At 35.7% G+C, this 25,188-nt stretch overlaps 1 protein-coding gene across 6 annotated transcripts in view; it reads left to right on the top strand.

The window, feature by feature from the left end:
* The window catches only part of RAPGEF6 (Rap guanine nucleotide exchange factor 6), a 183,782-nt gene that overhangs the window by 18,249 nt on the left and 140,345 nt on the right, over nt 1-25,188 (top strand). For 4 of the 6 annotated variants that reach the window (XM_007087786.3, XM_007087787.3, XM_007087785.3 and 1 more), the window contains exons 2-4: nt 311-381; nt 2,382-2,438; nt 6,745-6,828. In XM_007087786.3, the coding sequence (XP_007087848.1) occupies nt 311-381; nt 2,382-2,438; nt 6,745-6,828 (212 nt within the window). Of the gene's footprint in view, nt 1-310; nt 382-2,381; nt 2,439-3,447; nt 3,513-5,238; nt 5,282-6,744; nt 6,829-25,188 lie in introns of all 6 variants that reach the window. The other 2 variants (XM_042983427.1, XM_042983419.1) reach the window with 1 other exon arrangement.

Raw genomic sequence — 25,188 nt, 5'->3', positions numbered from 1 at the left:
TGGATGTCATTGAGCAAGAAGGGTTACATCTGTTTAGAAATGAAATAGACTTTCATATGAAATAATGAGTTTTTGATTTCTGGCATTGTGTGAGTACAGGCTGTCTGTCCTACTGAAGGGGGAGGGAGGTTCCTGTATGAGTAGAGGTAACTCTTATCTTTTCAGATTTATTTTAATTCAGATTTTATTAGTCTTCCTATAGTTAAGGGTTCTGTCATAAATGGTTGCTTAAAATCACAATTGTGGGGTGTTAAGATATCTTGAAAGATATATTTGAAAAATAATCTAATTTTTTTTTTCTGTTCACCAGGATTTAAATACTATTTATTCTTATCTTCATGGAATGGAAATACTATCAAATCTCAGGGAACATCAGCTTAGGTAAGTGCGATGCTGTGTTTTAAAAGCTTGTGCTATGGAGTTATTCAGATGAGTTTGGATAGATCATTGTAGGGGCCACATGATTTGGGGGCTTTTTTAGGATAAGCATAGAAATTTCTGCTTTCTCATCACAGTTTTTCTTAACTATGGAACCTTGAGCAAATCTTAACATGTAAGCTATAGTTTTGTCTTCTGTAAAATAGGGACGATAAGATTATCTTTGTTACAGTGTTTTGAGGGTAACATGAGAATAACTACCTGAAGCAAAGCATAGTGTTCAGTATTTGCTAGCCAGTGAAAACAAAGCTGTTTACTTTTTGTAGTTCTTTTTGATATTTATTAGGTCATATGTTTAGGATAGGCAAAGTATGATGTAGTGTATGAAAGTGGACGGATCAGGACTCTCGACTTGGTATGAGCCCCTGTGAACAGGACCCATAAACTTTCTGAACCTTATTTTCCTACTCTGTAAAATAAATTTTCTGTCCTGCTACCTTATGTCATTGTCGTTATATTTATAAAAACACTTTTGAGTTTTGTAAAGCACCTAACTTTGCATATCAAAATTTAGAGTGTGTTTTCCTTCCATGACCAGCTTATCCGTTACTTTTTCTGATCATTCTTTAAGTTTCTGTTTAAGGGCCAGATTAGATTGCTAAAATATAATTGTTAGAGTTTATTTTCTTTCTTTCTTTCTTTCTTTCTTTCTTTCTTTCTTTCTTTCTTTCTTTCTTTCTCTCTCTCTCTCTCTCTTTCTTTCTTTCTTTCTTTCTTTCTTTCTTTCTTTCTTTCTTTCTTTCTTTCTTTCTTTCTTTCTTTCTTTCTTTCTTTCTTTCTTCTGTTTATTTATTTTGAGAGAGATTGAGAGACCGAGTGTGAGAGGGGAAGAGCAGAGAGAGAGAGAGAATCCCAAGGAGCCTCCACACTGTTAGTGCAGAGCCCGAGATCTAATCCCAAGGAGCCTCCACACTGTTAGTGCAGAGCCCGAGATGTCACAGACTGTGAGATCATGACCTGAGTGGAAGTCAACCATGACCTGAGCTGACGCTTAACCAACTGAGCCACCCAGGTGCCCCTGGGTTTATTATTGTCTATTTTATGTATAACGTAATTCAGATGTCAGCATATGTATGGAAGAAGCGTGCTGAAAACTAGAGCATTTAGTAACACTAAAAACATTTTTAATGAATTTTTGTAATGTTTATGTATTCAACAGACTTTGTGTGTATGCTTCTGCCAGTAATTTCTTTTATTTTTATTTTTAAGATAGAGAAAGAGAGCATGAAGGGGTGAGGGGGGGCAGATAGAAAGAGAAAGTCTCAGGCTTGGAGCACAGTGCAGGGGGTTTGATCCCATGACCCTGACCTGAGCCAAAATTAAGAGTGAGACACTCAACCGACTGAGCCACCCAGGCGCCCCTCTACCAGTAATTTCTTTCTTCCTTTTTTTTTTTAATTTTTTTTAATGTTTATTTATTTTTGAGAGAGAGAGGGAGAGGCAGAGTGTGAACGTGGGAGGAACAGAGAGAGAGTGAGACACAGAATCTGAAGCTGGCTCCAGGCTCTGAACTGTCTGCACAGAGCCCAACGTGAGGCTCGAACTCACGAGCTCTGAGATCATGACCCAAGCTGTAGTTGGACGCTTAACTGACTGAGCCACCCAGGTGCCCCACTTCTACCAGTAATTTCTTAACCTGATTCAGTAGTGAATCAGACAAATGTGTATTTTTCCATAATAGAAAAGGAAAATTATGCAGTGTGAATTAGCAGGTTATAGAATATACATAAGAGATTTTGTTTGTTGCCACTTAATATTATCCAATGGATGTTTTCGAAAATACTGCATTTGATGTCCCTATTTCTAAATTCTTGTAGTTGAGTGAAGAAGTTAGTGGTAGATACGATCATTGTCTACTGAAGTATATAATTATAACACTATTTTTAAAACAAAATTGAAGATAAAATAATTTTAAATTTTTGACTTTTTTTTTAATATGTTAGATTAATGTCTGCAAGAGCACGCTATGAGAGATACAGTGGCAATCAAATTCTTTTTTGGTAAGTATTTTCTTAACTAACTTCAACTAATAGCTTTAATATTTAAATTTTGACTTTTAGCATTGAAATTCATTTGATTTGGAAGGAATTTATTTACAGCAGATTGTAATATATTCATACACTGAAATAGAAGGTGCATGTAATGTTTACAGTGCAGTGAAGTTTAATAAATACATATAATATTATATATTAATAACTAATACACAACTGAACAGAGAGAACATATCTGCTCTCCCGAGGCTCTAGTCAGCTCTCTTAGAAAGGTAATCCATTTCTGACTTATAGCACCATAAATTAGTTTTACCTCTTTTTGAAGTCCACTTAGATAAAAATATTTGGGTCAGGCTTTTTTTACTTGACACGTCTAAGATTTTTCCATGTTTTTACTTTAGTCTTTTTGCACTGCTTTGCACCCTGTGTGAAAATAACACAATTCGTTTATCCTGTCTACTGTTGATAGATATTAGGGTTGTTTCCAGTTTTTTCCTTTTGTAGATAGTAAGGTTTGTATGAGCATTTTGTTCATGTCTTTTTGTGCTTTTATATAGTCATTCCTGAACATTTGAGGGCATATTCTTAGGAATAGAATTATAGGAAATGTGTGTGACCAAATTTAGGAGAATCTGACATTAGAATCTGACTCACATATTTCATTTTATTATCTCATTATGATTTTATTTTACATTTCCATGCTTATTAATAATGAATGATTTTCATGTTTTTGTAGGCTATTTTGATAGCCCTTTTATGAAACCTGATTTGAATTTTTAACCATTTTTTAATTGGGTTTTCTGTAGTTTTTCTGTCAATTAGTAGAAATTGTTTATAAATTCCATATCCTTGTCCCTTGTTGGGATACTTCTATTTCTTGGATCTTCTCCTACTCTGTGGCTTGCCTTTTCACTTTGCTAAAAGCATCTTTTGAAGAGTAGAAATTTCTGACTAATTTTTCTAATTCTGGCTAGTTTTTCTCTTGTGATTAATGCTTTTCATGTCCTATTTAAAAAAGTCTTTCCCGTTCTCAAGATGATGAAACTATTTGTACCTGTTTTCCTTCTAAAAATTTTGGCAGTGGTGAGTTCTTTTATTATATAGATTCACCAGGTATTTTGAGATAGTATTGACTTTAATGTTTCATTACCAGCACATTACATTTACCATTTTTAAAGCATTAAACTGGATTCATAGGAATTTTAATAGCTATTTTCATCCATCTGTTGATCCATTTATTATTAAATGTTTTTCTGCTACGCTTTATGCTTACCTTGGTGTAGAATGGTGTGAAGACACAGTGTTTTTATTGAGCTTATTGTTTAGTCAAGTAGAGAAAATTAATTAAAAGTTACACATATTTAAGTGCTATCAAAAAAAGAAAAGTATAGATAAATAGATCAGTGGAAGAGAATTGAGAGGCCAGAAGTAAACCCTTGTAATTATGAACAGTTTGTTTTTAATGGCCTCCAGGTAAGATCTTTGCATATTGTGGATATAATATGATTGAGGATTAAAAAGGAACCAACCACCAATGTACAATTTATGATGAAGATGTTAAAGCATTTCAAGGAGGTCAGCATAGTTTTTTCAGGAAATAATGCTGTGTTGAGTATTTACTTGCAAAAAGTTAATTTAGACCCTTACCTTACACTATACAAAATTAACACAAAAAATTAATGAGATGTCACTCGTACAGAGCTATTTGAATAGCTACATTAAAAAACGTAGACAGTACCAAGTATTGGCACTGATACGGTAACACCTGGAATCCTCATATGTTAGTGATATGGATGTTAAATGGTATAGCCATTGCAGAAAATAGTTTGACAGTTTCCCAGAAAGTCATACAGTTTTACCACTTGTCCCAGTAATTCTACTTTTACTTATTTATGCTAGAGAAATAAAAACACGTGCATACAAAAACTGTACACAGATGTTCTTAGTAGTACTATTTGTATTTCCAGCTTAAAACTGGAAACAATCAAAATGTATCATGAATGGATAAATAAAATGTCATGTATCTGTATAATGGAATACTATTTGGCAGTAAAAAAGGAATAAAGGCAACATGGATTTATAATGCAGCATGGATAAACCTCAAAAACATGCTAAGTGGAAGAAGCAAGACAGAACCTCCACATATTATATGATTCCATTTATATGAACTGTCCAGGAAAGGCAAATCTATGCAGAGAGCATATTATTGGTTAGGAAACAGAAGTGTTCTAAAACCGGATTGTGGTGATCTTTGCACATTTGTTTTAGTTTTCTTGCAAATTGAGTCGTGCACTTCAAATGGGCGAATTTATGGTATTTAAATTTTGCCTTAGTAAAACTTTTATTTTTTAAGTCTATTTATTTTGAGAGAGAGAGACAGAGACTGAGTTGCGGAGGGGCAGAGAGAGGGAGAGGTAGAATCCAAAGCAGCCTCTGTGCTATCAGCCCAGAGGCCGACTCTGAGCTTGAGCTCGCAAACCGTGAGGTCTTGACCTGAGGCCAAGATCAAAAGTCACATGCCACCCAGGCACCACAGCGCTATTTAAAAAATATGAAGAGTTATACAACTCTGTATCTGGTTAATAATAAGATAACTTGCAAAGAATGTGGAAGTTAACTGAAGAATTTAAATTCAGAGGTTGGTAAAGGCAGAGAAAAGAGTGTGTAGTTGATCTTAAGCAACATGGTAGAAAAAGTGAAAGTAAATCAGTGTGTGCAAGCACCTTGATGAAAGAAGAGGAAACAGGAAGAGAAGGTTCTGGAGAATCAGGTGGAGGCCATCTTAAGCATATTTTGGTCTTTATCTTAGGAGCATCTGAAGCCTTTGAAGATAGAAGATCTGACAACATTAAGTATGCTTTCCTTCCTTGGTCTGGTTCATTCTTTGATTCCTTTTTTGGCCAAAGGAAGGAGATAGAATGGCCGACACTAAAGTATTTTACTTTGCTTGGGTTTACTTGTCCAAGTGCAGTACGACACCATGCTCTGAGTGTGAAATTTTTTGTAAGGTCTAAACAGTTTCTTATTCATGGGTTGGCATGGTTCTCTTTGTGGTAGGAGTGAAATTCAGGATTTTCTGCATTTATAATAGAATTAATTGATAACTTTGTGACCACTTCAGCTAAGTGAGATAAAAATTGGAGGCTTGTGGTGGCATCCAGTTATAACTTAGTTCTGTCTTAATTTTGGGCAGATTGTTTTTTGATTTTATTCTTTCTTGACTTTGTAAGTCCTCTTTCACAAGAGTAAGGAAGTAGAATTTTAAGCAAGGAACCTTAACTAGGAAATTTGCAGCCATCTACATTTTCCCTCAATGAAGATTTGAAGAAATTAAAAAGAATTTTGAAGTGTCTCCTGGAAAGTTGACAAGAATTTTCCCTTCTCATGGTGAGCATTAGGATTGACATAGAAAGCTTACCCTGAGTGCTGTGTGGAATGTTTTGGAAGCCTAGGTTTCTGGATGGAGAAGAGCAGTGTTCGCTGAGGACAGAGAATACTACAAAAAATAGAAGCTTGAAGGAAATAATAGGTAGATTTTGTTGAGTTGGAGTTCTCTGTTAGACATTCAAGTTGACATGTCAAGTAGATAGCTAGATAAATAGTTCTCCATGTCAGAGGAATGATTTGTTTTACAGATACTGAAATTTCCTACAGATTGGAATTAATTAAAACCTTAGGTATGGTAAATAAAGATATTTGAGAGGACAGAAAGATAAGTTTATACACTAAGATCTAACAAGATGCTGGGTTTCCATTAGAGATTTAACTAAAATGTTGAGAGACTTGAGTCATCCGGTATTCTTTTATCCCTGAAACACATATAAAAGGTATTTTGTTTGTGTATGTCAGAATAAAATTTAAAAGAAATAGATTATGGTTCACTTTCTAGTTGAGTGAAGATACAATATTGATGAAGTGGTCAATTCCAAATATTGTCTTTAATATATATAAGTTATTAGTATAGGATTTTATGATATGCATGTGTAGCACAGAATTTTAAGTTTTCATATTCATCAAATGATATCCACTACACAAAATTGGAAAATGTGATGCTAATGATCAAATTAATAAGATTGAGCTAGTAAACATTCTTCTGAAGTCTGTATCTTAAGATAGTGATTACACTTTTTCCCACGTGAACATAGTCTTATAAGTTGGTACATTTTTTAGCAACAGGCACTATGTCCCAAAATTCCATTAATTTTTAATGATTTGTGATATTAGAATATATTTCATGTTAGGTATTTTGTATTGAATCCATGTAACAGGTGAAATGTGTATGTTTACTTACTCATTAACTTACTTACTTGAACAGTTCAGAAACTGTTGCCCGATGTTGGTATATCCTGCTTTCTGGATCTGTGCTTATGAAAGACTCCATGGTCTTGCCTCCTTGCAGGTATGTTTACATTTGCTGCTTAGAATATATGGCAGGCAACGTTAACATTACAACTTTTTATCTCTCATGGTAAACTGTTTTATGTAGGATGTGTAATTTTTCTAAGTAGGTATCTTATAAATGTGTTTACTTGCTGGTTCTGTAGGAAATAGTAGCAAGCAACCTGTATTTCTTATTTCTGAGGGTGTACTCTTTATGTCTTGACATAGTATCTTCACTTTGATTTGATCTTTAGTTTTATATGGAATTTGTTTGATTTATCTGATGCGTTTTGGATTTGTTGCTAATATTAATGGTTACAGGGAGGGTGATACATGTTAATAGCTAAGAAAATGGTTTTTAGAGTCAAGCAAACTAGGTTAAAGTCCTGATTTATCACTTACTATTTATATGATTTTGTACATATTTTAGTTTCCTTGTCTGTAAAGTGAGTATAATAATAGCACCTACTTTAAGTGTCTCTTTGAAAGGGTTTTTAGCAAGCTCTGCTACTCAAAGTTCTGAACAGAAGTCTGTAAACATTGACCTCCAGGAGCCAGACTGCTTGAGTTCATGTCTGTGTTCTACTATTTCTTGGGCAAATTATGTAACCACTCTCCATTTGTAAAATGGGGACAATACTAGAACCTATTTCGTAGGTTACTTTTGAGAAATAAATGACTTAACATATATAAAGCTCTTAGGCTAGTGGCTGGCTATTATAAGTCATTGTTAATTATCACCATCATAATTAATAGATAAAAGAAGAGAAAGGTGGTTGGAAAAATGGTCACATGGGGTGTTCTTCTAGAATTTGTTCTGTTAGTTCTTAAGATTTGGGGGCTTCATATTAAAATTTGGTGACATTAGGGCACCTGGGTGGCTCCTGTGTCGAGCACCAGGTCGGGCTCTGCTCTGAGTGTGGAGCCTGCTTGAGATTCTCTACCTCTCTCTCCTGCTCATGCGCTCTCTCTTAAAATAATTGGTGGCATAAAAATGTAATTTTTTAGTGACTTTTTTCCAATAATGTTTAGAAGAGATTTTTAGACTTTTGAAGTAAGACTTTTAATTGTAGCTGTTAGTTACAAAACTGTTAAATTTAAATATCAAGGTATAGTCTATTTGATAGATGCTATGGATCATTTGATTTTTTTTTTAACATTTATTTATTTTTGAGACAGAGACAGAGCATGAGTGGGGGAGGGGCAGAGAGATTGGGAGGGAGACACAGAATCTGAAACAGTCTCCAGGCTCTGAGTTGTCAGCACAAAGCCTGACGTGGGCTCAAGCTCACGGAGTGCAAGATCATGACCTGAGCTGAAGTCGGATGCTTAACCAACTGAGCCACCCAGGCACCCCAGTGATTTTTGATGCCACTTTTAAATTCCTGTCTTGGAGTCCTGAAACTTTACATGGTTGCCTTTCGATTTAATGAAGTCTGTGCTTCTTGAACCAGTAGAACCAATAGAATAAAACAAAGCATCTGCTATTTTAACAAATAAAATGCAGAGTCGTTCTTGGTTATTTAAGCCTTTTGGCTATTGTTTCTTTTTCCCTGTGTTTCTGAGATTCACATTAATGAATTTGTAATGAGTTAGCCACTGAAACAGGATAAGCTGGAATGATAGATATTACAGTTAAGTTTTTGGAATATTAGTATTGTTCTTTTAAATATTTCCTCTCTTTTGTCTGCTGTGATGAGTGGTCAAGAATTTGTTAAGACTTTCTGTAGCCATTAATCAACCACAATAACTCACCGTTATTTATATCAAGACAAGGAAGTATGGGGTGCCTAGGTGGCTCTGTTGGTTAAGCAGTTAATCATTCAACTTTTGATATTGACTCAGGTCATGATCTCGTTTTGTGAGATCAATCCCCACATCAGTATTCTTTCTCTACTTCTCTTTCCCTGCCTCTTCCCTGAGCAAACGTGTACTCTTTCCTTCTCAAAAAAAAAAAAAAAAAAAAAAAAAATTAAAAAAAAAAAAAGGACAACAAAGCTTAATTTTTTAATAATAGAAATGGGGATGCCTGGGTGGCTCAGTCAGTTAAGTGTCCAACTCTTGGTTTAGGCTCAGGTCATGATCTCAAGTTTCATGAGTTTGAGTTCTGCACTGGCAGCATGGAGCCTGCTTGGGATACTCTCTCTCTCCCTCTCTCTCTCTCTGCCCCTTTCCTGCTCTTGCTCTCTCTCTCTCTCTCTCTCTCTCTCTCAAAAATAAACACTAAAAAAAAAATAAGTGACAGAAATGTGTGACATTTTAAACAACAAACTCATGGTACATTAATCTAACCATCATGAACTTCACAAAAAACATTATAGAAGTTTTTTTAATCATTTAAAGGACAGTTCTGGGGACACCTGGCTTGCTCATTTGATAGAGCATGCAGCCCTTGATCTCAGGGTCATGAGTTCGAGCCCCATATTAGGTGTAGAAATTACTTAGAAAAATAAAATTTAAAAAAATAAACATTTCTGGGTAGGGGATGCACATTTTTCATTTGACACATATTTTTTTCCTTAGGTTTTTTTTTTTTTTTTTTAAAGCTTTATTTACTTTGGGGGGGGGGGGGGAGAGGATCCCAAGCAGGCTCCACACTGTCAGTGCAGAGCCCAATGCAGGGTTTGAACCCATGAACTGTGAAATCGTGACCTGAGCCTAAATGAAGAGTTGGATGCTTAACTTACTGAGCCATCTTTGTAATAGGTCATTGTAGGGTGATTGTTAGACTTAATAATCAGTGCAGATAAATTTAGAACATGCTTAGCATATATGAAGTATTAAGTAATTTTTGGCTTCTCATTATTATAGCATAGTAACATTGGGATATAGTTATTATGATACCAACAGAATATGAACACTGCTTAGTATACGAAGAATGATAGTAGCATTTTAGTTCATAAAAGTATAGCTTATTCTATTAAAAATATTTGATATTCCCTGCATTAGTCAGGAGACAGAAACCACACAGTAATTCGAACATGGACAGTTTAATTTAAGAGATTAGGCACTAAGAAGGGTAAAGGAGCTAAGGGAGAGTACCCAAGTAAAGAACAAATTTGGCAGGGGGGCCCTCTCCCCATGATTTCAGATTTTGTTGGAAGTATGTTAGTTGTAGCCCCAGTAGGTAGTGGAGAACTTCACTGGGTTGCCTGTGCCAGACCTCGTCCTCAGTCATAGGGTCAGGGCTGGCAGGAAGGGAACTGCTGACCAGGACTGACCAGAGAACTTCCCTTCCCCCTGCTAGGGTGTGGTTGGGCCCCGAGGCTGGGGACAGGACCTCCTTTGTCTTGACACACGCACACACTGGTGCACTTCTCCCTTCCCTTCCCCTTGAGAAAGACAATTTTTCTATTGCATTGTTCTTCTGCTAGCACCCTCTACTGACAAAGCTTTAACATTTTCAGCTGGCAGAAGGATAGCGTTAACTGAATCTAGATCCTTTATTGGAAAGTAGATTTGAAACAGCATGAATGTATTTCCAGTTGAAAGGCAGTGGATAACTGGCACAGTCCACTCTCTGAGTTCCTTAGCTTCTACATGGATGCTTCTAAACAAATTTGAACTCCCATCCAACAACAAAACAACTCTGTTGTCACCTTAAAAGATACAGCTGTCTTTCGTACCAGTGAAGAATTTCTTACCTTTTCCCTAAAATAAGGAATTGCACAGTCCTAACAATCCTTACTGGTTATATTAATTATATAGTGCATCACAGTGCTTTTGAAAATTCTGTTAACCAAAGACTAAAGTTCGCTTCCACCAAACTATACTTAAATAAGGGAAACAGAGGGAAGAAGAAAATGGTTAACATTTACATAAATACAGACATAAATGCAATAAACAAAGGAAAAATCTTATATTTCTTATTTCTCTGATTGGTCACATGGCTGTAATTGGTACCTCTGGCTTCCTTCTTTAGCTACCCATTCAGTACTTCTGCCCTAAGCCAGACGTTCATCCGTTCTGCATCCTTTACCTGATGATGTTAACAAAATCTTCATTTCTGACGGGTCCTTAAATGTCCTGCTCTGTTGTGTTGGTGGTGGTAGTTTTCCATAAACTTTGAATAGTGGACATGGCAGTACAAGGAGCCTAAGGGAATCCCCCCATTTTGTGCAGCAACTCAGTTTGTGCTTGTGATTGCGATCAATTACTCAGGCCTTTAGAGTAACCCCTTCCCCTGCCTGTTGGTTCATTGGCCAGGTGAAAGTATCTAATTTAGTGGAACCATTGTGTTTCCTCATAGAAGCAATCTTCTTTTGGGCACTAGGACTCAAAACCAGAACAAAGTTTTTTGGATGGGCAGCAAAAATTCTGAATGAGTTACTAGGTATAGTAGTGAGAAGAGCCGCTCTTACTTCCATGCCTTGAATATCAGATCTGTGTATTCTAGTTATTGGGGGAGACAGAAACCCTTGCTGTACATAGGCTGTTGCAAAATGAGTGCCTTGATCAAAAATAGTGTTGTCTAGAGTGCCAGGATGGTAGAGCAGGCATTTTGTGAGCCCATGGATAGTGGTGCTGGCAGAAGCATTATGGATGTGGAATGTAGATCATTTCCAGAATATGTGTTTATTCCAATGAGGACAAATACCTGGCTCTTCCATGACAGGAAAGTTCACTGTAAATAATCTGGCCCTAGGTGGCTGGCTGGTACCCATAAGGAGACTTTCTGTTAATCTCTCATGTTGGCAGATTAGGTTCCTAGCAGTAGCATTAGCAGTTAAGCCCTGCATATTCTCCATCTCTGCCACCATGGCCACTGTATTCATGGGCCCATTGAACAAGCACTGGTGTAGCTGAGGGAAGAGTTTGGTTGACTTCCACAGAGCGTGGCATTTTAGTCACCTCATTATTAAAGCCTCCTTCACGGTGGATGCCTTTCAGGCATTCATATGAGATACAGGTATATTGAAAGTCTATGCCCATTCTGAAAGAAGTCCTTCTACATACCACTTCCCAGACTTTTTGTTACCAATCTTCCTTTCAATCCTATTCGTTCCTGGTCCCTAACCTTTCAGCCATACCATTAGTAACTTCCCTTGAATCTCTTTTGATCAATAATTCCGGCCATCTCTAAATCCAGAAAAAAGGACAACTAAATGTATTGCTTGTAATTCTATTCCCTAGGTCAATTTTCCTTTACCATCTTCCTTGGGGGTTATGTCTGAGTGACCTCTTGGCTGTCCACTTTTGGGTGCAGACCCATTGATAAAACAGGCTCACAGTTTTTCTTTTTCTGTCAGCTGGTCATAAAGAATTCCCTAGGTAGCCATAAGCATAGATTGAGGTAGAGGAGACACTGCAATAGGAGTTGATGTTGGAGTCTGATCTACCTACCAGCTCTTGGGTAAATTCAGTTTCTTATTTTCCATAATAGATGGCTACTGTCCTGCCTGGTACTTGTGCCTAACTATGCAGTTCATTATAGGAAGTTCGGGCAGCATTGTCATCTGATGTCCTGTGGTTAGTCATTCAGCGTCTGCTAAGGCCCAGTAGCAAGCCAGAGCTTGTTTCTCAAAAGGATAATAGTTATTTGCAGAGGAGATCATAAGTGTTTCAGAAATTGTAGACATCTGCACTATCGTTCTCATATTAGTGCTTGGGAGAGTTTCTGTAGAGCATCTGTGTTTGCCATGGACCCTATACGTACCATTAGATGTGCAGGTTCATAAGACTGCAATGGTTCAGTGGCTTATCCTCCATTTTGAATTCGCTTACAGCCTTGTGGGTGACGCTGAAAATGGGTCAAAGTAGCACACTCAGTATATGTTACCTCTAGAATCAAAAAACCAACCAAGCATTGTGCCTTTTCTCTCTCTCTCTCTCTCTCTCTTTTTTTTTTTTTTTTTTTTGTTTGGTTGATGGCATGAGATACAGCAAGTTGTGTTTCACTTTGGAGGGGAAATTTTGTGTCCCAAATTATGGAATTCTCAGAAACTTCACTGAGGGCAGGACATTCGAAATTTTATATGTATTTTAAATCAGTAAAGTATTTATTTACAATTTACTATGAACTAAGTATATAAGTAAAAAATCAAGTCTGAAATGTAAATGTCTTCTGAAATGAATTTAGTCTCTTTCTGGAATTGAGTTCACTTTATAGTTGCTACAGTAAAATCTGTAAGCTCAAGAAAGCCAGGACTGGGGCAATTGAGTGGCTTAGTCGGTTGGGTGTCCCACTTCGGCTCAGGTCATGATCTCATGGTTCATAGGTTCAAGCCCCGCATCAGGCTCAGAGCCTGGAGCCTGCTTCAGCTTCTGTGTCTCTCTCTCTGCTCCTCCCCCACTCATGTGCACGCATGCGTGCACGCTGTCTCTCCCTCTCTCAAATATAAATAAACATTAAAAAATTTTTAAATAAAAAAAAAGCAAGGACTTTATTATGTGTGATTTTTAAATAAAATTTAATGCGTGTATTTATTCATTCAAACATTAATTTATGGTGCAAATAAGTATTGTCATCTCTCTATAAGACTCTACCCTTAAGACAAAATACTGATTTACTTTGGTTTGGGATGACTCTCTTGTTTGAAAAGGGTCTGTTTGGCCTGTAAAGAAAACTTTCTTGGGGAAACAGTTGTGGCAATGGATTCTACAGATCAGCAGGATTAGTTAGGCTTAGAAGAAGGGAACCAACATTGAAGTCAGAGAATATCTCCAGTAGTAGGGCATTAATTCATATAGCAAACACTTAGTGCCTACATGTGTCAGGCACACTGCTAGTCTTGGGTTGGTAAAGTTATCACCTGTAAATAGCATTGTAAATAGTAGTGTTCTTTTTTTAAAGACACACTTTTAAGATAGTTTTTTGAAGTAAATTTGTACCATTCAAAAGTGAAAACAGTAGAACAAGAGGTATTTTAAATATTATTATTCCCACTTTCAGTGTCCTCCACACCATTTATCCCATTTACATAGATAACTAACTACATATATTAAAATCTTCATGGGTTTTTTTTTTTTTTTTAAATACATGTGTGAGTAAGAAATTCTTTTTTTTTTTTTTTTTTTTTCTATTTCTGACCTAATAGGAACCTAATGTGCATATCAGGGAGTTACTGTAATTTCTTGAACATTTGCCTATTTACTACCCAGAACAAGAATTTGAACATTGTCAGCACCCTAGAAGCAGCCTGCAGTCTTTCCTCAAATCAACTTTCCTACTCCCCCCACCACCCAAAGTTACTATTTTTTGAGGTTTTAATTAGTCTTAGGTATCTGTAGAGTTTTAGCCTGATGATACATATACCTAAACACCGTAGTTTGGTTTTTGTTTACTTTTGAACTTGGTGTTAATGTAATCATACAATATTCTTTTGTGTATGGCTTCTTTGAGCCAGTGTTGTTTATGAGATGCATCTATGTAGTTAGAGTTAATTCATTTTTCTTTATTAGCATTACATTTTATAGTTGAGGGCTGTTACTAGGAAAGCACCTGTGAACATTCTTGTACATTAGATGCACATGGGCATGAATTTATGTAGGGTACACCTCGCAGAGAATTGATGGCTCACAGGATGTGTCTATGTTCATATGAACAACATATACATACTGTTGATTACAAGTTATATTCCAAAGCGAATGTACTAATGTACACACTCTGACCAGCATTGTGTGAGAATTTCTGTTGTTCCACATCCTCACCAACATTTGGTATTGTCGAGCTTTTTATTTTTTATCCTGATACATTTCAGTTACTCTGTTGAATTTATATACTTCATTATAGTTTTGATTTGCATGTTACTGATTGCTAATGAGTACATTTTTATTTGAATAATCTTTTTGTTTTTCAGGCGCATCTTCAAATCCATTGCCCATTTTTGTAATGCATTGTCTTTTTGTTCCTGAGATGTAGAAGTTCTCTATATATCCTGAATAAGCACCTTTGCTTGGTTATTTTTGTTGGAAAATATTTTCCTTGTGTCTTGTATTGTTCATTCTCTTAGCAGTGTCTTTGGATGAATGAAAGTTCTTAACTCTAATACAGAGCAATTCAGTCTTTTTCTTTTTGTCTTCTTTGCTTAAGAAATGTTTATGGTACCTGCAGTCATGAAGATATTTTTCTTTATTATTTTCTAGCACTTTCTTGTTTTCCTTCTACATTTACGCCTATAATCTACTTAAAATGGATTTTTTTTTAATGTTTATTTATTTATTTTGAGAGAGCATGACCAGAGGAGGGGCAGAGAGAGGGGGAGAGAATCCCAAGCAGTCTCCACACTGTCAGTGCAGAGCCCGTAGCTGGCTTGATCCCAGGAACCGTGAGATCATAACCTGAAACAAAATCAAAAGTCGGGTGCTTAACTGACTAAGCCACCCAGGTCCCCTGCTTAGAGTGGATTTTTGAGTATGATAATGTTGCATGGTTTTCCATATGGATTCCTATGTATCCTTTTCCCATTCTTGTTGAATGCCACATTTTTTTTTTTTTTAAATAAACAAATATCCACAGATGTGCCTGTTTCTGGGCTTCTAATCTCTTCCATTCGATTTTGTTTATACCTGCTTGAATACCACACTGTTGTAATTACTATAGCTTTATAATGTGTCTTGAAGTTTAATAGAGAAATTATTTATGAGAAACTACTAAACTCCATTCCATAGCCGTTGTACCATTTTAAAATCCCACTGGCAGTGTATAAGAGTTCTTTTGCTCTTTCTACATAGTCACAAACATGTGATTGTCAGTCTTAGAGTTTAGCTATTCTAGTCACTGTGAAGTGGTTTTAATTTTAATTTTCCTGCTTGGTGATACTGAGCACTTTTTCTTGTGCTTACTGGTTGTGGCTTCCTCTATATTCTTTTGTGAACTGCCTATTAATTTTTTTTTTTTTTGCCTGTTTCAAAGCTGAGCTGTTTGTCTTTATTATTTTGTAGGAATCTTTAATACATTCATGCTGCAAGGTGACAGGTTTTGCACACATTTTATCTCATTTGGTTGCTTGCGTTTTTATTTTCTTAATTTTTTAAACAACTTTATTAAGGTATAATTGTAGACTAAACTGTGCATGTTTAAAATAGTTTGGTAAGTTTTGGTGTATGCATACACCTGTAAAACTAGTGCTGTAATAAAGCTAATGAACATATCCATCACTCCCCCCCTCCCCCCACCCCAGATTGCTCATGCCCCTTTGTAAACTTTTTCTTTCATCCGTCCTTGCTCCCTTGGTCCCCAGGGATTATTAATTACTATTATTATTTTTTTGGTCACTATAGATTACATTTTCTACAATTTTATATGAAGTGAAACATAAAATATATACTCTTGTCTAGCTTTTCACACTAAAATTACTTTGAGATTTATCCATGTTGTGATATGTATCACTATTTCAATATTTCATTTCTTTTTTCTTTAAGTCACTATACTATACATTTGATCACCAGAAGTCACTACTGTTGTATCTGCACATTTGTTTGCTTTGACCTTCATCACTGTAATTCCTTCTCCCCTGAGTACCTGGCAACCACCATTTTAGTCTTTATTTGAAATCAGGTTTTAAAAAAAAGTTTTGGAACTCTCCATGTGACACCATATAGTATTTGTCTTTCTGTGCTCTGTATGGTTTATTTCATTCAGCATAGTGCCCTTAGTGTTCATCTTATTTCCTTTTTATTGCAGTATTCTCTTGTATGGACCACTCTTTGCAGTTGAGCTACTGGTAGACATTTGGGTGGTTTTCTGTTTTTGATTATTTTGACTTATGGTGCTATCAACATTTGTGTACAATCTTTATGTGAACATACGATGTCTTATCTTTTGAGTAAATACATGGGAAGAGAATGGATTATAACCCGTCATGTGTACACATACTTTCATTTATTTTGGGCATATAAGTATATATTTTGGAACGGCTAGATTATGGGGTAGAGGGATACTTAACCTCTTAAAGTGCCATATTCTTCTAAAGTTGTGCCATTTTACATTCCCACCAGCAATATATGAGAATGCCTGTATCACCTCCTCACGAACACTTGTTAAGGTCAATCTTTTTAAGTTACATGTCTTCGTGGGTATGTGATAGTATCTGATGGTAGTTTAAATTTACATTTCCCTAAAGACTAATGATTGTGAGCATCTTTTCATGTACTTATTTGTCAGTTATATATCTTTTGTGAAGTGTCTTTTTGAATCGTTTGCCCATTTGGGAGGGGCAGGTAGCGTTGTACAATTTCTTATTTTTTGGTTCTAGAAGTTCCTTACGCTTTTCACAAGTCCTTTAACAGATATGTGCCACACACATATTTTCTTCACTCTGTGGATTGCTTTTCAGAGGGCAGAAGAACTTAATTTTGATAAAACTCAATTTATCAGGTTTTTTTCTTTAATGGATTATAGTTATGTTGTTGTAGGTAGAAAATCTTTGATTACACATAATTTTTAAATAATTTTTTCTGTAAGTTTTTTAGTTTCAGATTATGCTATGATAGGTCTGTGATCTATTTGTGTCTAGTTTTTTACATAGTGTATGATATGTGGATCTCATTTCATACCTATACATACTCAATTGCTCTAGCACCGTTTGTTGACAAAACTGTCCTTTCTCTGAATTACCTTGCATCTTGGTTGAAATTTAATTGACCGTGTGGATCTGTTTCCCAGTTGTTTACTTTGTTTCATTGATTGATTGATTTTTTGTGTGTGGTACCATTGCTACATTGTCTTGCTGACTCTAGCGTTAAATCACAAAATGTATGGGTCCTCCCAACTCTGCCAAATCGTTTGGGTCATTATAGGTTCTTTGCAGTTGCACATGAATTTCAAAATAAGTTTATTAATTAAAAAAAAAGAAAAACCTGGGGCATTTACTTTTGAGTACCCCCTCTCTGTAAAGAGAACTTTCCTACTGTTTTTCCTTTCTAATCTTATATTCTTTGCCTGCTGCTCAAAGCCTGGGAGTTTGATTGCACCTGCACTGAATCTGTTAGACCATTTGGGGTAGTATTGACATCTTTTTTTTTTTTTTTTTTTTTTTTAACTTTTTAATGTTTATTTATTTTTGAGAGAGAGAGGAGACAGAGCGCTAGCAGGGGAGGGGCAGGGAGAAAGGGAGACACAGAATCTGAACCAGGCTCCAGGCTCTGAGCTGTCAGCACAGAGCCTGACATGGGGCTCAAACCCACAAGCTGCAAAATCATGACCCAAGCCGAAGCTGGATGCTCAACTGACTAAGCCACCCAGGCACCCAGGGTAGTATTGACATCTTAACAGTTTATCTTTTAAACCAGTAACAAGGTGCATCACTCTTTTTGTTTAGGTCTTTAATTTTTTTCAACAGTGTTTTGTAGTTTTCTCTCAGCAGTGTTTTGTAATTTTCACTGTTGAGGTGTTGTATGTGTGATTTTATATCTTGTAGCCTTGCTAAATTTCACGTTATTCTAATAGCTGTCTTACAGATTCTTTAGGATTTTTCTGATCTCTTGTCTACTGATGTGTGAATTGACAGTTTCTTTTTTTTCCCCTAATTTAAATGTGCCTTCTCCCCATTTTCCTGTCATATTGCCCTGGGAAGAAATTACAGTGTTGAAGAGATGGGCTGAGAATAGGGGCGCCTGGGTGACTCAGTTGGTTAAGCGTCTGACTTCAGCTCAGGTCATGATTTCGCAGTTCGTGAGTTCAAGCCCTGTATTGGGCTCTGTGCTGACAGCTCAGAGCCTGGAACCTGCTTCAAGTTGTTTCTCTGTTTCTCTCCTCCTCCGTTGCTCATGTTCTTTCTCTCTCAAAAACAAATAAACATTAAAAAATTAAATAGAAAATAGATGTGCTGAGAACAGACACTATTTACGTGTTCTGTATTGAAGGGGAATTAGGGATGAGAAGGTAGAAGCATTCAATTTTTCACCAAGTGTATTCATAGATCTAAATTTTTTGTAGATGCCATTTGTCTGGTTGTCAGTTTATAATCTATAATATATTGTACCCTCATCATCAGGCAACCACTGTTCTGCTTTCTAGTAAATAGATTACATTTACCACTATTTTTTTAAATGTTTATTTATATTTTTGAGAGACAGAGAGTCTGTATGTCCACAAGTGAGTAGGGCAGGGACAGAGAGGGGGACAGAGGATCTGAAGCAGGGTCTCTTCTGCCCAGTTCAGGACTCAGAGTCACAAACTGTGAGATAATGACCTGAGCTGAAGTCAGACACTTAACCATCTGAGCCACCCAGACACCCCACATTTACCACTATTTTTTATAAATGGAACAATAAGTTGTCTAGCATTTTGTATTTAAAATATTTCACTTAGCATAATGTTTTGGAGATTCCTTCATGTTACTCTGTATATTGATAATTCATTTTATAAAATTGTTCATTAGTATCCCATTGTATGGATGTACCACTATGTGTTTATACATTCTACTGTTGAAAGACATTAAGGTTGTTTGCAATTTTTTGCTATAATGAATCAAGCACCTATGAACATTTCTGAACAAGTCTTTTTATGAACATGTGTTTTTTTCTTGGAGTAAATACCTAGACTTCAGTGGCTAAGTTGTATGGTAAGCATGTTTAACTTGTTAAAAGAACTGCCAAATGTTTTGTTGACTGATGTACCATTTATATTGCCACCACCAGCTTATGAGTTCCCATTACTTATCCTTTTCAGTGCTTGATATGGTTAATCTTTAATTTTTGCTCTTGTGCTATGTATGTAATGGATTGTGTGGTATTAATATGCATTTCTGTGATAACTACTAGCATTTTTGCATGTAGTTATTAACCATTCACATAATTTCTTTTGTGAAAAGTTGGTTCAGTTCTTTAGAGGTTGTCTTTTTATTTTTGAGTTATATGAGTTACTTATCATGGATAAAAATTAACAGATATATCTGTTGAATATATTTTTCCTTGACTATTTCATGCCTTTGCAGTTTTCAGTGGCAACTTCTTTAATTGTTACAAAGCCTCAAGGATGATTTTTTTCCCCTTTTATTGTAATACTTTTGTGTTCTAATTAATCTTGGCATACTCCAAGTTGGTAAAAATTTATTTCTTTTTTTTAAGACAGTTTTCTTGAAATAGCTTTATTGGAGTATAATTTGCATACCATAAAATTCATCCGTCTTAAGTTCACAGTTGAATAATTTATGGTAAATATGTACATTGGTACATGACATTTACAGTTGACTTGCATTGCCTGAAAAAGTTCCCTCATGCTCTTTTGCGGTTAATCTGATCTCCTTTCTGTCATTAGATACTTTCTGTAGATATTTAGAAGTAGTCTTTTGTTTTTGGCTTCTGTCAGCATGTTTTTGAGATTCTCCCATATTGAGCACGTCTCACTTGTAACAGACGTATTTTTTTAAATTACTGAATCGTACTTCAATCTAGAAAGATACCCCATTTTGTCTAGCCATTTACCAGAAGATAGAAACTTTTTAAAAATTAAAACTTTTTTATTTAAGTTTTGGAGTTTTTACAAATAATGCTGTTACCAAGATTTGCTTACAAGTCTTTATATGGGCCATGTGTTTTCATTTATTGTGTAGATTGTTCTGTTGTATGACAAGCATATATTTAACTTTTGGAAAGCACCAAATTGTTTAAAAGATTACTGTTTCACATTCTGACCAGCAACATACAATAGATCTAGTTTATCCATATCCTCTCCATCACCTGGTATTGGCAGTCTTTGATTGTTACTGTTTCAGTGTATACTTAATGACATCTCCATGTGATTTTAATTTGCATTTCAGTAGTGACCAGTGCTTTTGTGGATCTTTTCTTGTGCTTAGTAGGCATTTCTACTTTGTTGAAAATCGTTCACCCCTTTTCTCTATTTTCAGTTGTATTGTTTGTCTTAATATCAATTGTAAGAATTTAAAGTTGATTCTTGAACAGCTGATATAAACATCCATGTGCATCTTTTTGTGTGGACATGAGTTTTCAGCTCCTTTGGGTAAATTCCATAGAATGTGATTACTGGGTCATATGGTAAAAGTATTTTTAGTTCTCTTCTTGTTCACTTTAGAGTTCTTTGTGTCTTTGTATTTTGGATAACAAGCCTTACTCGGGTGGAGATTTTGCAAATATTTTTCCCAATCTGGGGCTTGTTTTCTCATTCTCTTGACTTTGTCTTTTGTAGAGTAGGTTTTAATCTTAATGAAGTTGAGCGTATCATTTATTAGTTTCATGCATCATTCCTTTGATGTTGGAACTGAACGGTCACTGCCATACCTAGAATCATTTAGCTTTTTCCTATGTTTTATAGGAGTTTTATGTTTTACATCTAGATCTGTGATCCATTTTGACTTAATTTCAGTGTAGAGGGGGAGTAAGATGTGTGTCTAGATTCAGTTTTTTGACGTGTTTTCAGCACAATTTGTTGAAGAGACTGTCTTTGCTCCACTGTATTGCTTTTGCTCTTTTGTCAAAATCAGTTGAGCATATTCATGGAAATCTAATCCTGGGCTCTCTGTTCTGTTTTGTTGATACCTTTATTTTTTAACCAGTACCACAGTGTCTTGTTTCCTGTACCTTTATGATACATTTTAAAGTCAGTTAGTGTCACTCTTCTGACTTAGTTCTTCTTCTTCAGTATTGCATTTTCTATTCTAGGTCTTTTGCCTGTCCATGTATTCTTTAGAATTGGTTTTTCAGTACAGTATTTGCAAATAACATGATGAGATTTTAATTGGAATTGTACTGAATATATAATTCAAGATGGGAAGTAATGACATTCTGACAATGAGTCTTCCTATCCACGAACATGGAATCACTCTTCATTTATTTAGTTATTTTTTATACTTTTTAAAATTAATGTTTATTTATTTATTTTGAGAGAGAGTACAAACAGGGGAGGGGCAGAGAGTGAGAGAGAGAAAGAATCCCAAGCAGGCTCCGTGCTTTCAGTGCAGAGCCCATGTAGAGCTCGAACTCATGAATCACGAGATCATGATTTGAGCCGAAGTCAAGAGTCGAGCAGTAAACTGATGAGCCACCCAGGCGCTCTATTTAGATCTTCAATATCATTGATCAGAGTTTTGTAATTTTCATCATATAGGTCTCATACATTATTCTGGTAGATTTTTACCATAGAATTTCATTTTTTGGAGGGCAGCTAATGGAAATGGCATTGTATTTTTAATATCAAATTCCACTTCATTCAAAGTGTATAAGAAAGTAATTGGCTTTTGTATATTAAACTTGTACCCTGTGACCTTGTTGTAATCGCTTATTCCAGAAGTGTTTTTGGTGTTTCCCCCCTTACTCCAGATTTTCTACATAGATAAACATGTTATCTGAACAGGATGGTTTTATCTTTTCCTTCTCAATCTTACACCTTCTGTTTCCTTTTCTTAGTGTGTTTAGCTAGGTCTTCCACTGTGAACTTGAAAAGCAGTGGTTGAGGGGGACATCCTTGCTTAGTTTTTGATCTTAGTGGTTATTAGCTATTAGCTTTTTTAAATAGTCTTTAACAAGTTGAGGGGGTTCCCGTGTACTTCTGGTTTACTGGGTTTTTATCTCGAATGGGTTTTGGGTTTTGTCAAATTTTTTTTGCATCTATTGATATAATTCTGTAGTTTTTCTTTAGCCTGTCGATGTGATGGATTACATTAATTGATTTTTGAATATTGAACTATCCTTGTATACTTTAGTTAAATCCTCCTTGGTTGTGGTGTATAATTTTTACTATACATCCTAGCCATATCATAGTCTGGTTCTGATGCTTGATCTGTCTTTTTCGTCTGTGTTTTTTGTCTTCTAGTATTGCCTTCTCATGATGTAGATGTACTGGGTAAGCCAGACATGATGTACTGGGTAAAAGGAATTGCTATAAATAGGCCTTTAGTAATATACTGGTAAGGTGTGAGAGGAGGGGGCCTTTTGTAATATACAGGTAAGGTGTGAGAGGAGGGGAAGCATTTCATAGTCCTGTGATGAGATCTCAGTCTTTTGGTGAGCCATTACCTCTGTATTTTGAACTTGCCTTGTATTTCTCACTTTCTACCCCCTCCCCACCATCCCCTTGAAGTGGGTCAAGATTGCTAGAGTGGGCTGGAGTTGGGCATTCCCTTTCTCCTTATGGAAGGTTGAGTATTTTCCTTTCTAAAGGTCACTTAGGCTCTGATGGGCAGACCTTGAAAAGAAGTCAAGAATACTGTAGGATGTTTCAAAATGGTCCTCTGCCCCCGCCCCCGCCAGAAGTACAAGGGTCTCTCTTATATATTCTGAGATCCTGGTAGAGATCAGTGAAGTAAAACTCAAAAGTGTCGAGGCCCCTTCAGTTGACTGTATCTCTGAAGTTTTTAACTCTCAGAGTTGTCCACACTGAGCTTCCAGCAGTTCATCAATTATAGTTTGGTTTTTCTTATCCTGGCGCTAGTGCCTGCAGAAATTGCTATTCTGGGTTGTAATTATCTATACTTGTCTGTTCCCTTCAATTTGGGGGCAACAGTTTGCTCAGTTATCTCAATTCTATTACAGAGGTAAGAAAAAGTGGGTGACTTACTAGTTAGTTCATTTTTTTACTTGTTATTAGGACAGATAGCAATTTCTAAGATTCTTACATGCCAGAACAGAAACTGGAAGTCTGGAAATATTTTGAATCTTTAGATTACTTGGGGGACATTTGTAATCTTAACAACATAGCATTATCCGATCCATGGACATGGATTGTTTCTACTTACATTTACATCTTTCATTTCTCTCACTTATATTTTACATTTTTCAGTGTGTAGGTCTTATGTTTTTGTTAAACTGTTTACAAGTATTTTTCTTTTTGATCCTATTCTGGATGGCATTGTTTGCTTCATTTCATGTTTATTTTATTCATTGCTAGTATATAAAAACATTGCTAATTCGTTTTTATATGTGGATGTTATATCCTGTGATCTTGATACACTCTAAGTTTTCTAAGAAAGTTTATAGGTCCTTAGAGTTTTGCTGCACTCAGAATGAGTCGTCTCTGGTAAAGACATTTATTTCTTTGTACCCATTGTTTATGCCTTTAATTTTTTTTCCTTGTGTTACTACACTGGCTTTAATCTCCAGTACATTGTTGATTGGAAGTGGTGAGAATGGACAGCTTTGCCGTGTTGACGATGCGTAATGTAATCCCTAGATTAACTATTAAGAATTTAACAATAGCAGGGGCACCTGGGTGGCTCAGTTGGTTGAGTGGCCGACTTCATTTCAGGTCATGATCTCACAGTTCATGGGTTCGAGCCCCACGTCAGGGTCTGTGCTGACACTTCAGAGCCTGGAGCCTGCTTCCAATTCTGTCTCCCTCTCTCTTTGCCCCTCCCCTGCTTGAGCTCTGTCTCTCTCTAAAATAAATAGACATTTGAAAAATAAAAAAAAAAAATTAACAACAAAAAAGCATTTAAAAATCATCACAGGAATTAAAATGGTACACTGAAAACACTTGTTTAATAGAAATGATGGCAATAATGTACAAGCAGAGGCACAAAAAAGATGAGGCATTTACAAAATAAGTAGAAAAACCATGTCAGTAATTTCATACTTGTGGTGTAGGCACTCCACTTAAAGGACAGATTAACAGATTCTTTGGTAATCCAAGATACAGTTATATGCTTTAGGTTCAGAGCACAAATACATTTGTAGTAAAAGGATGGAAAAGAATATAGTAGGCAAATTATATTCATAAGAGAACTGGAGGGGTAATATCAATATCAATCAAAATCAATTATAAAATCCAAAATATTACTAGAGACTAAGAGCAAATTTTCATAGTGCTAAAAGGATGAGTATATTAGGAACATAAAACGGTTTTTACCATCTGTATATTCTCTGATGGGAGCCCCAATATAAAATAAAAGAAGTAAAAACTGACAGAATTGAAAAGATCATTAGAAATTCAACTCTTACAGCTGGAGATTATAGAACTGGAGATTATATAGAACTCTGTCTATAATCAGTAGAACCACTAGATTGAAAAATTAGAAAAGCTATTTAGCTTGAGAGGTACAATTACCACTTTGATACATTGGTGTTTTTTTTTTTTTTTTTTTTTTCAGACTTCTAGATCATTCTCCAGGATAGAGCATATTCTAGGCTATCAAACAAATCTCAGTAAGTTTTAAAAGGGTGAAATAATTCAGGGTTTGTTTTCTGAGTATGTTCGAATTAAATTATAAATCAATTCCAGAAAGAAATGTGGGAATTCAAACAACATATTTATAAATGACCCATAGGTCAAAGAATAGTTGACATTGGAAATTAGAAAATGTTTTGAAATGAATGAAAACGATCACATGTCAAATATTGAGTTTCACTTAAAGCATCCTGGAGGGAAATTCACAGCACTCAATTTGGAGCACCTTCATGAGAAGAGAAAAATGGTCTCAATTCAGTCATGTTAAGTTTCCATCTTAAGAATAAGAATAGCAAAGTAAATTTGAAAAAGAGG

This window comes from Panthera tigris, chromosome A1 (assembly GCF_018350195.1).
Source record: "Panthera tigris isolate Pti1 chromosome A1, P.tigris_Pti1_mat1.1, whole genome shotgun sequence".
NCBI lineage: Eukaryota > Metazoa > Chordata > Mammalia > Carnivora > Felidae > Panthera > Panthera tigris.
The sequence above is the reverse complement of the archived record's forward strand: the minus strand, read 5'-3'. Positions and strand labels throughout refer to the sequence as shown.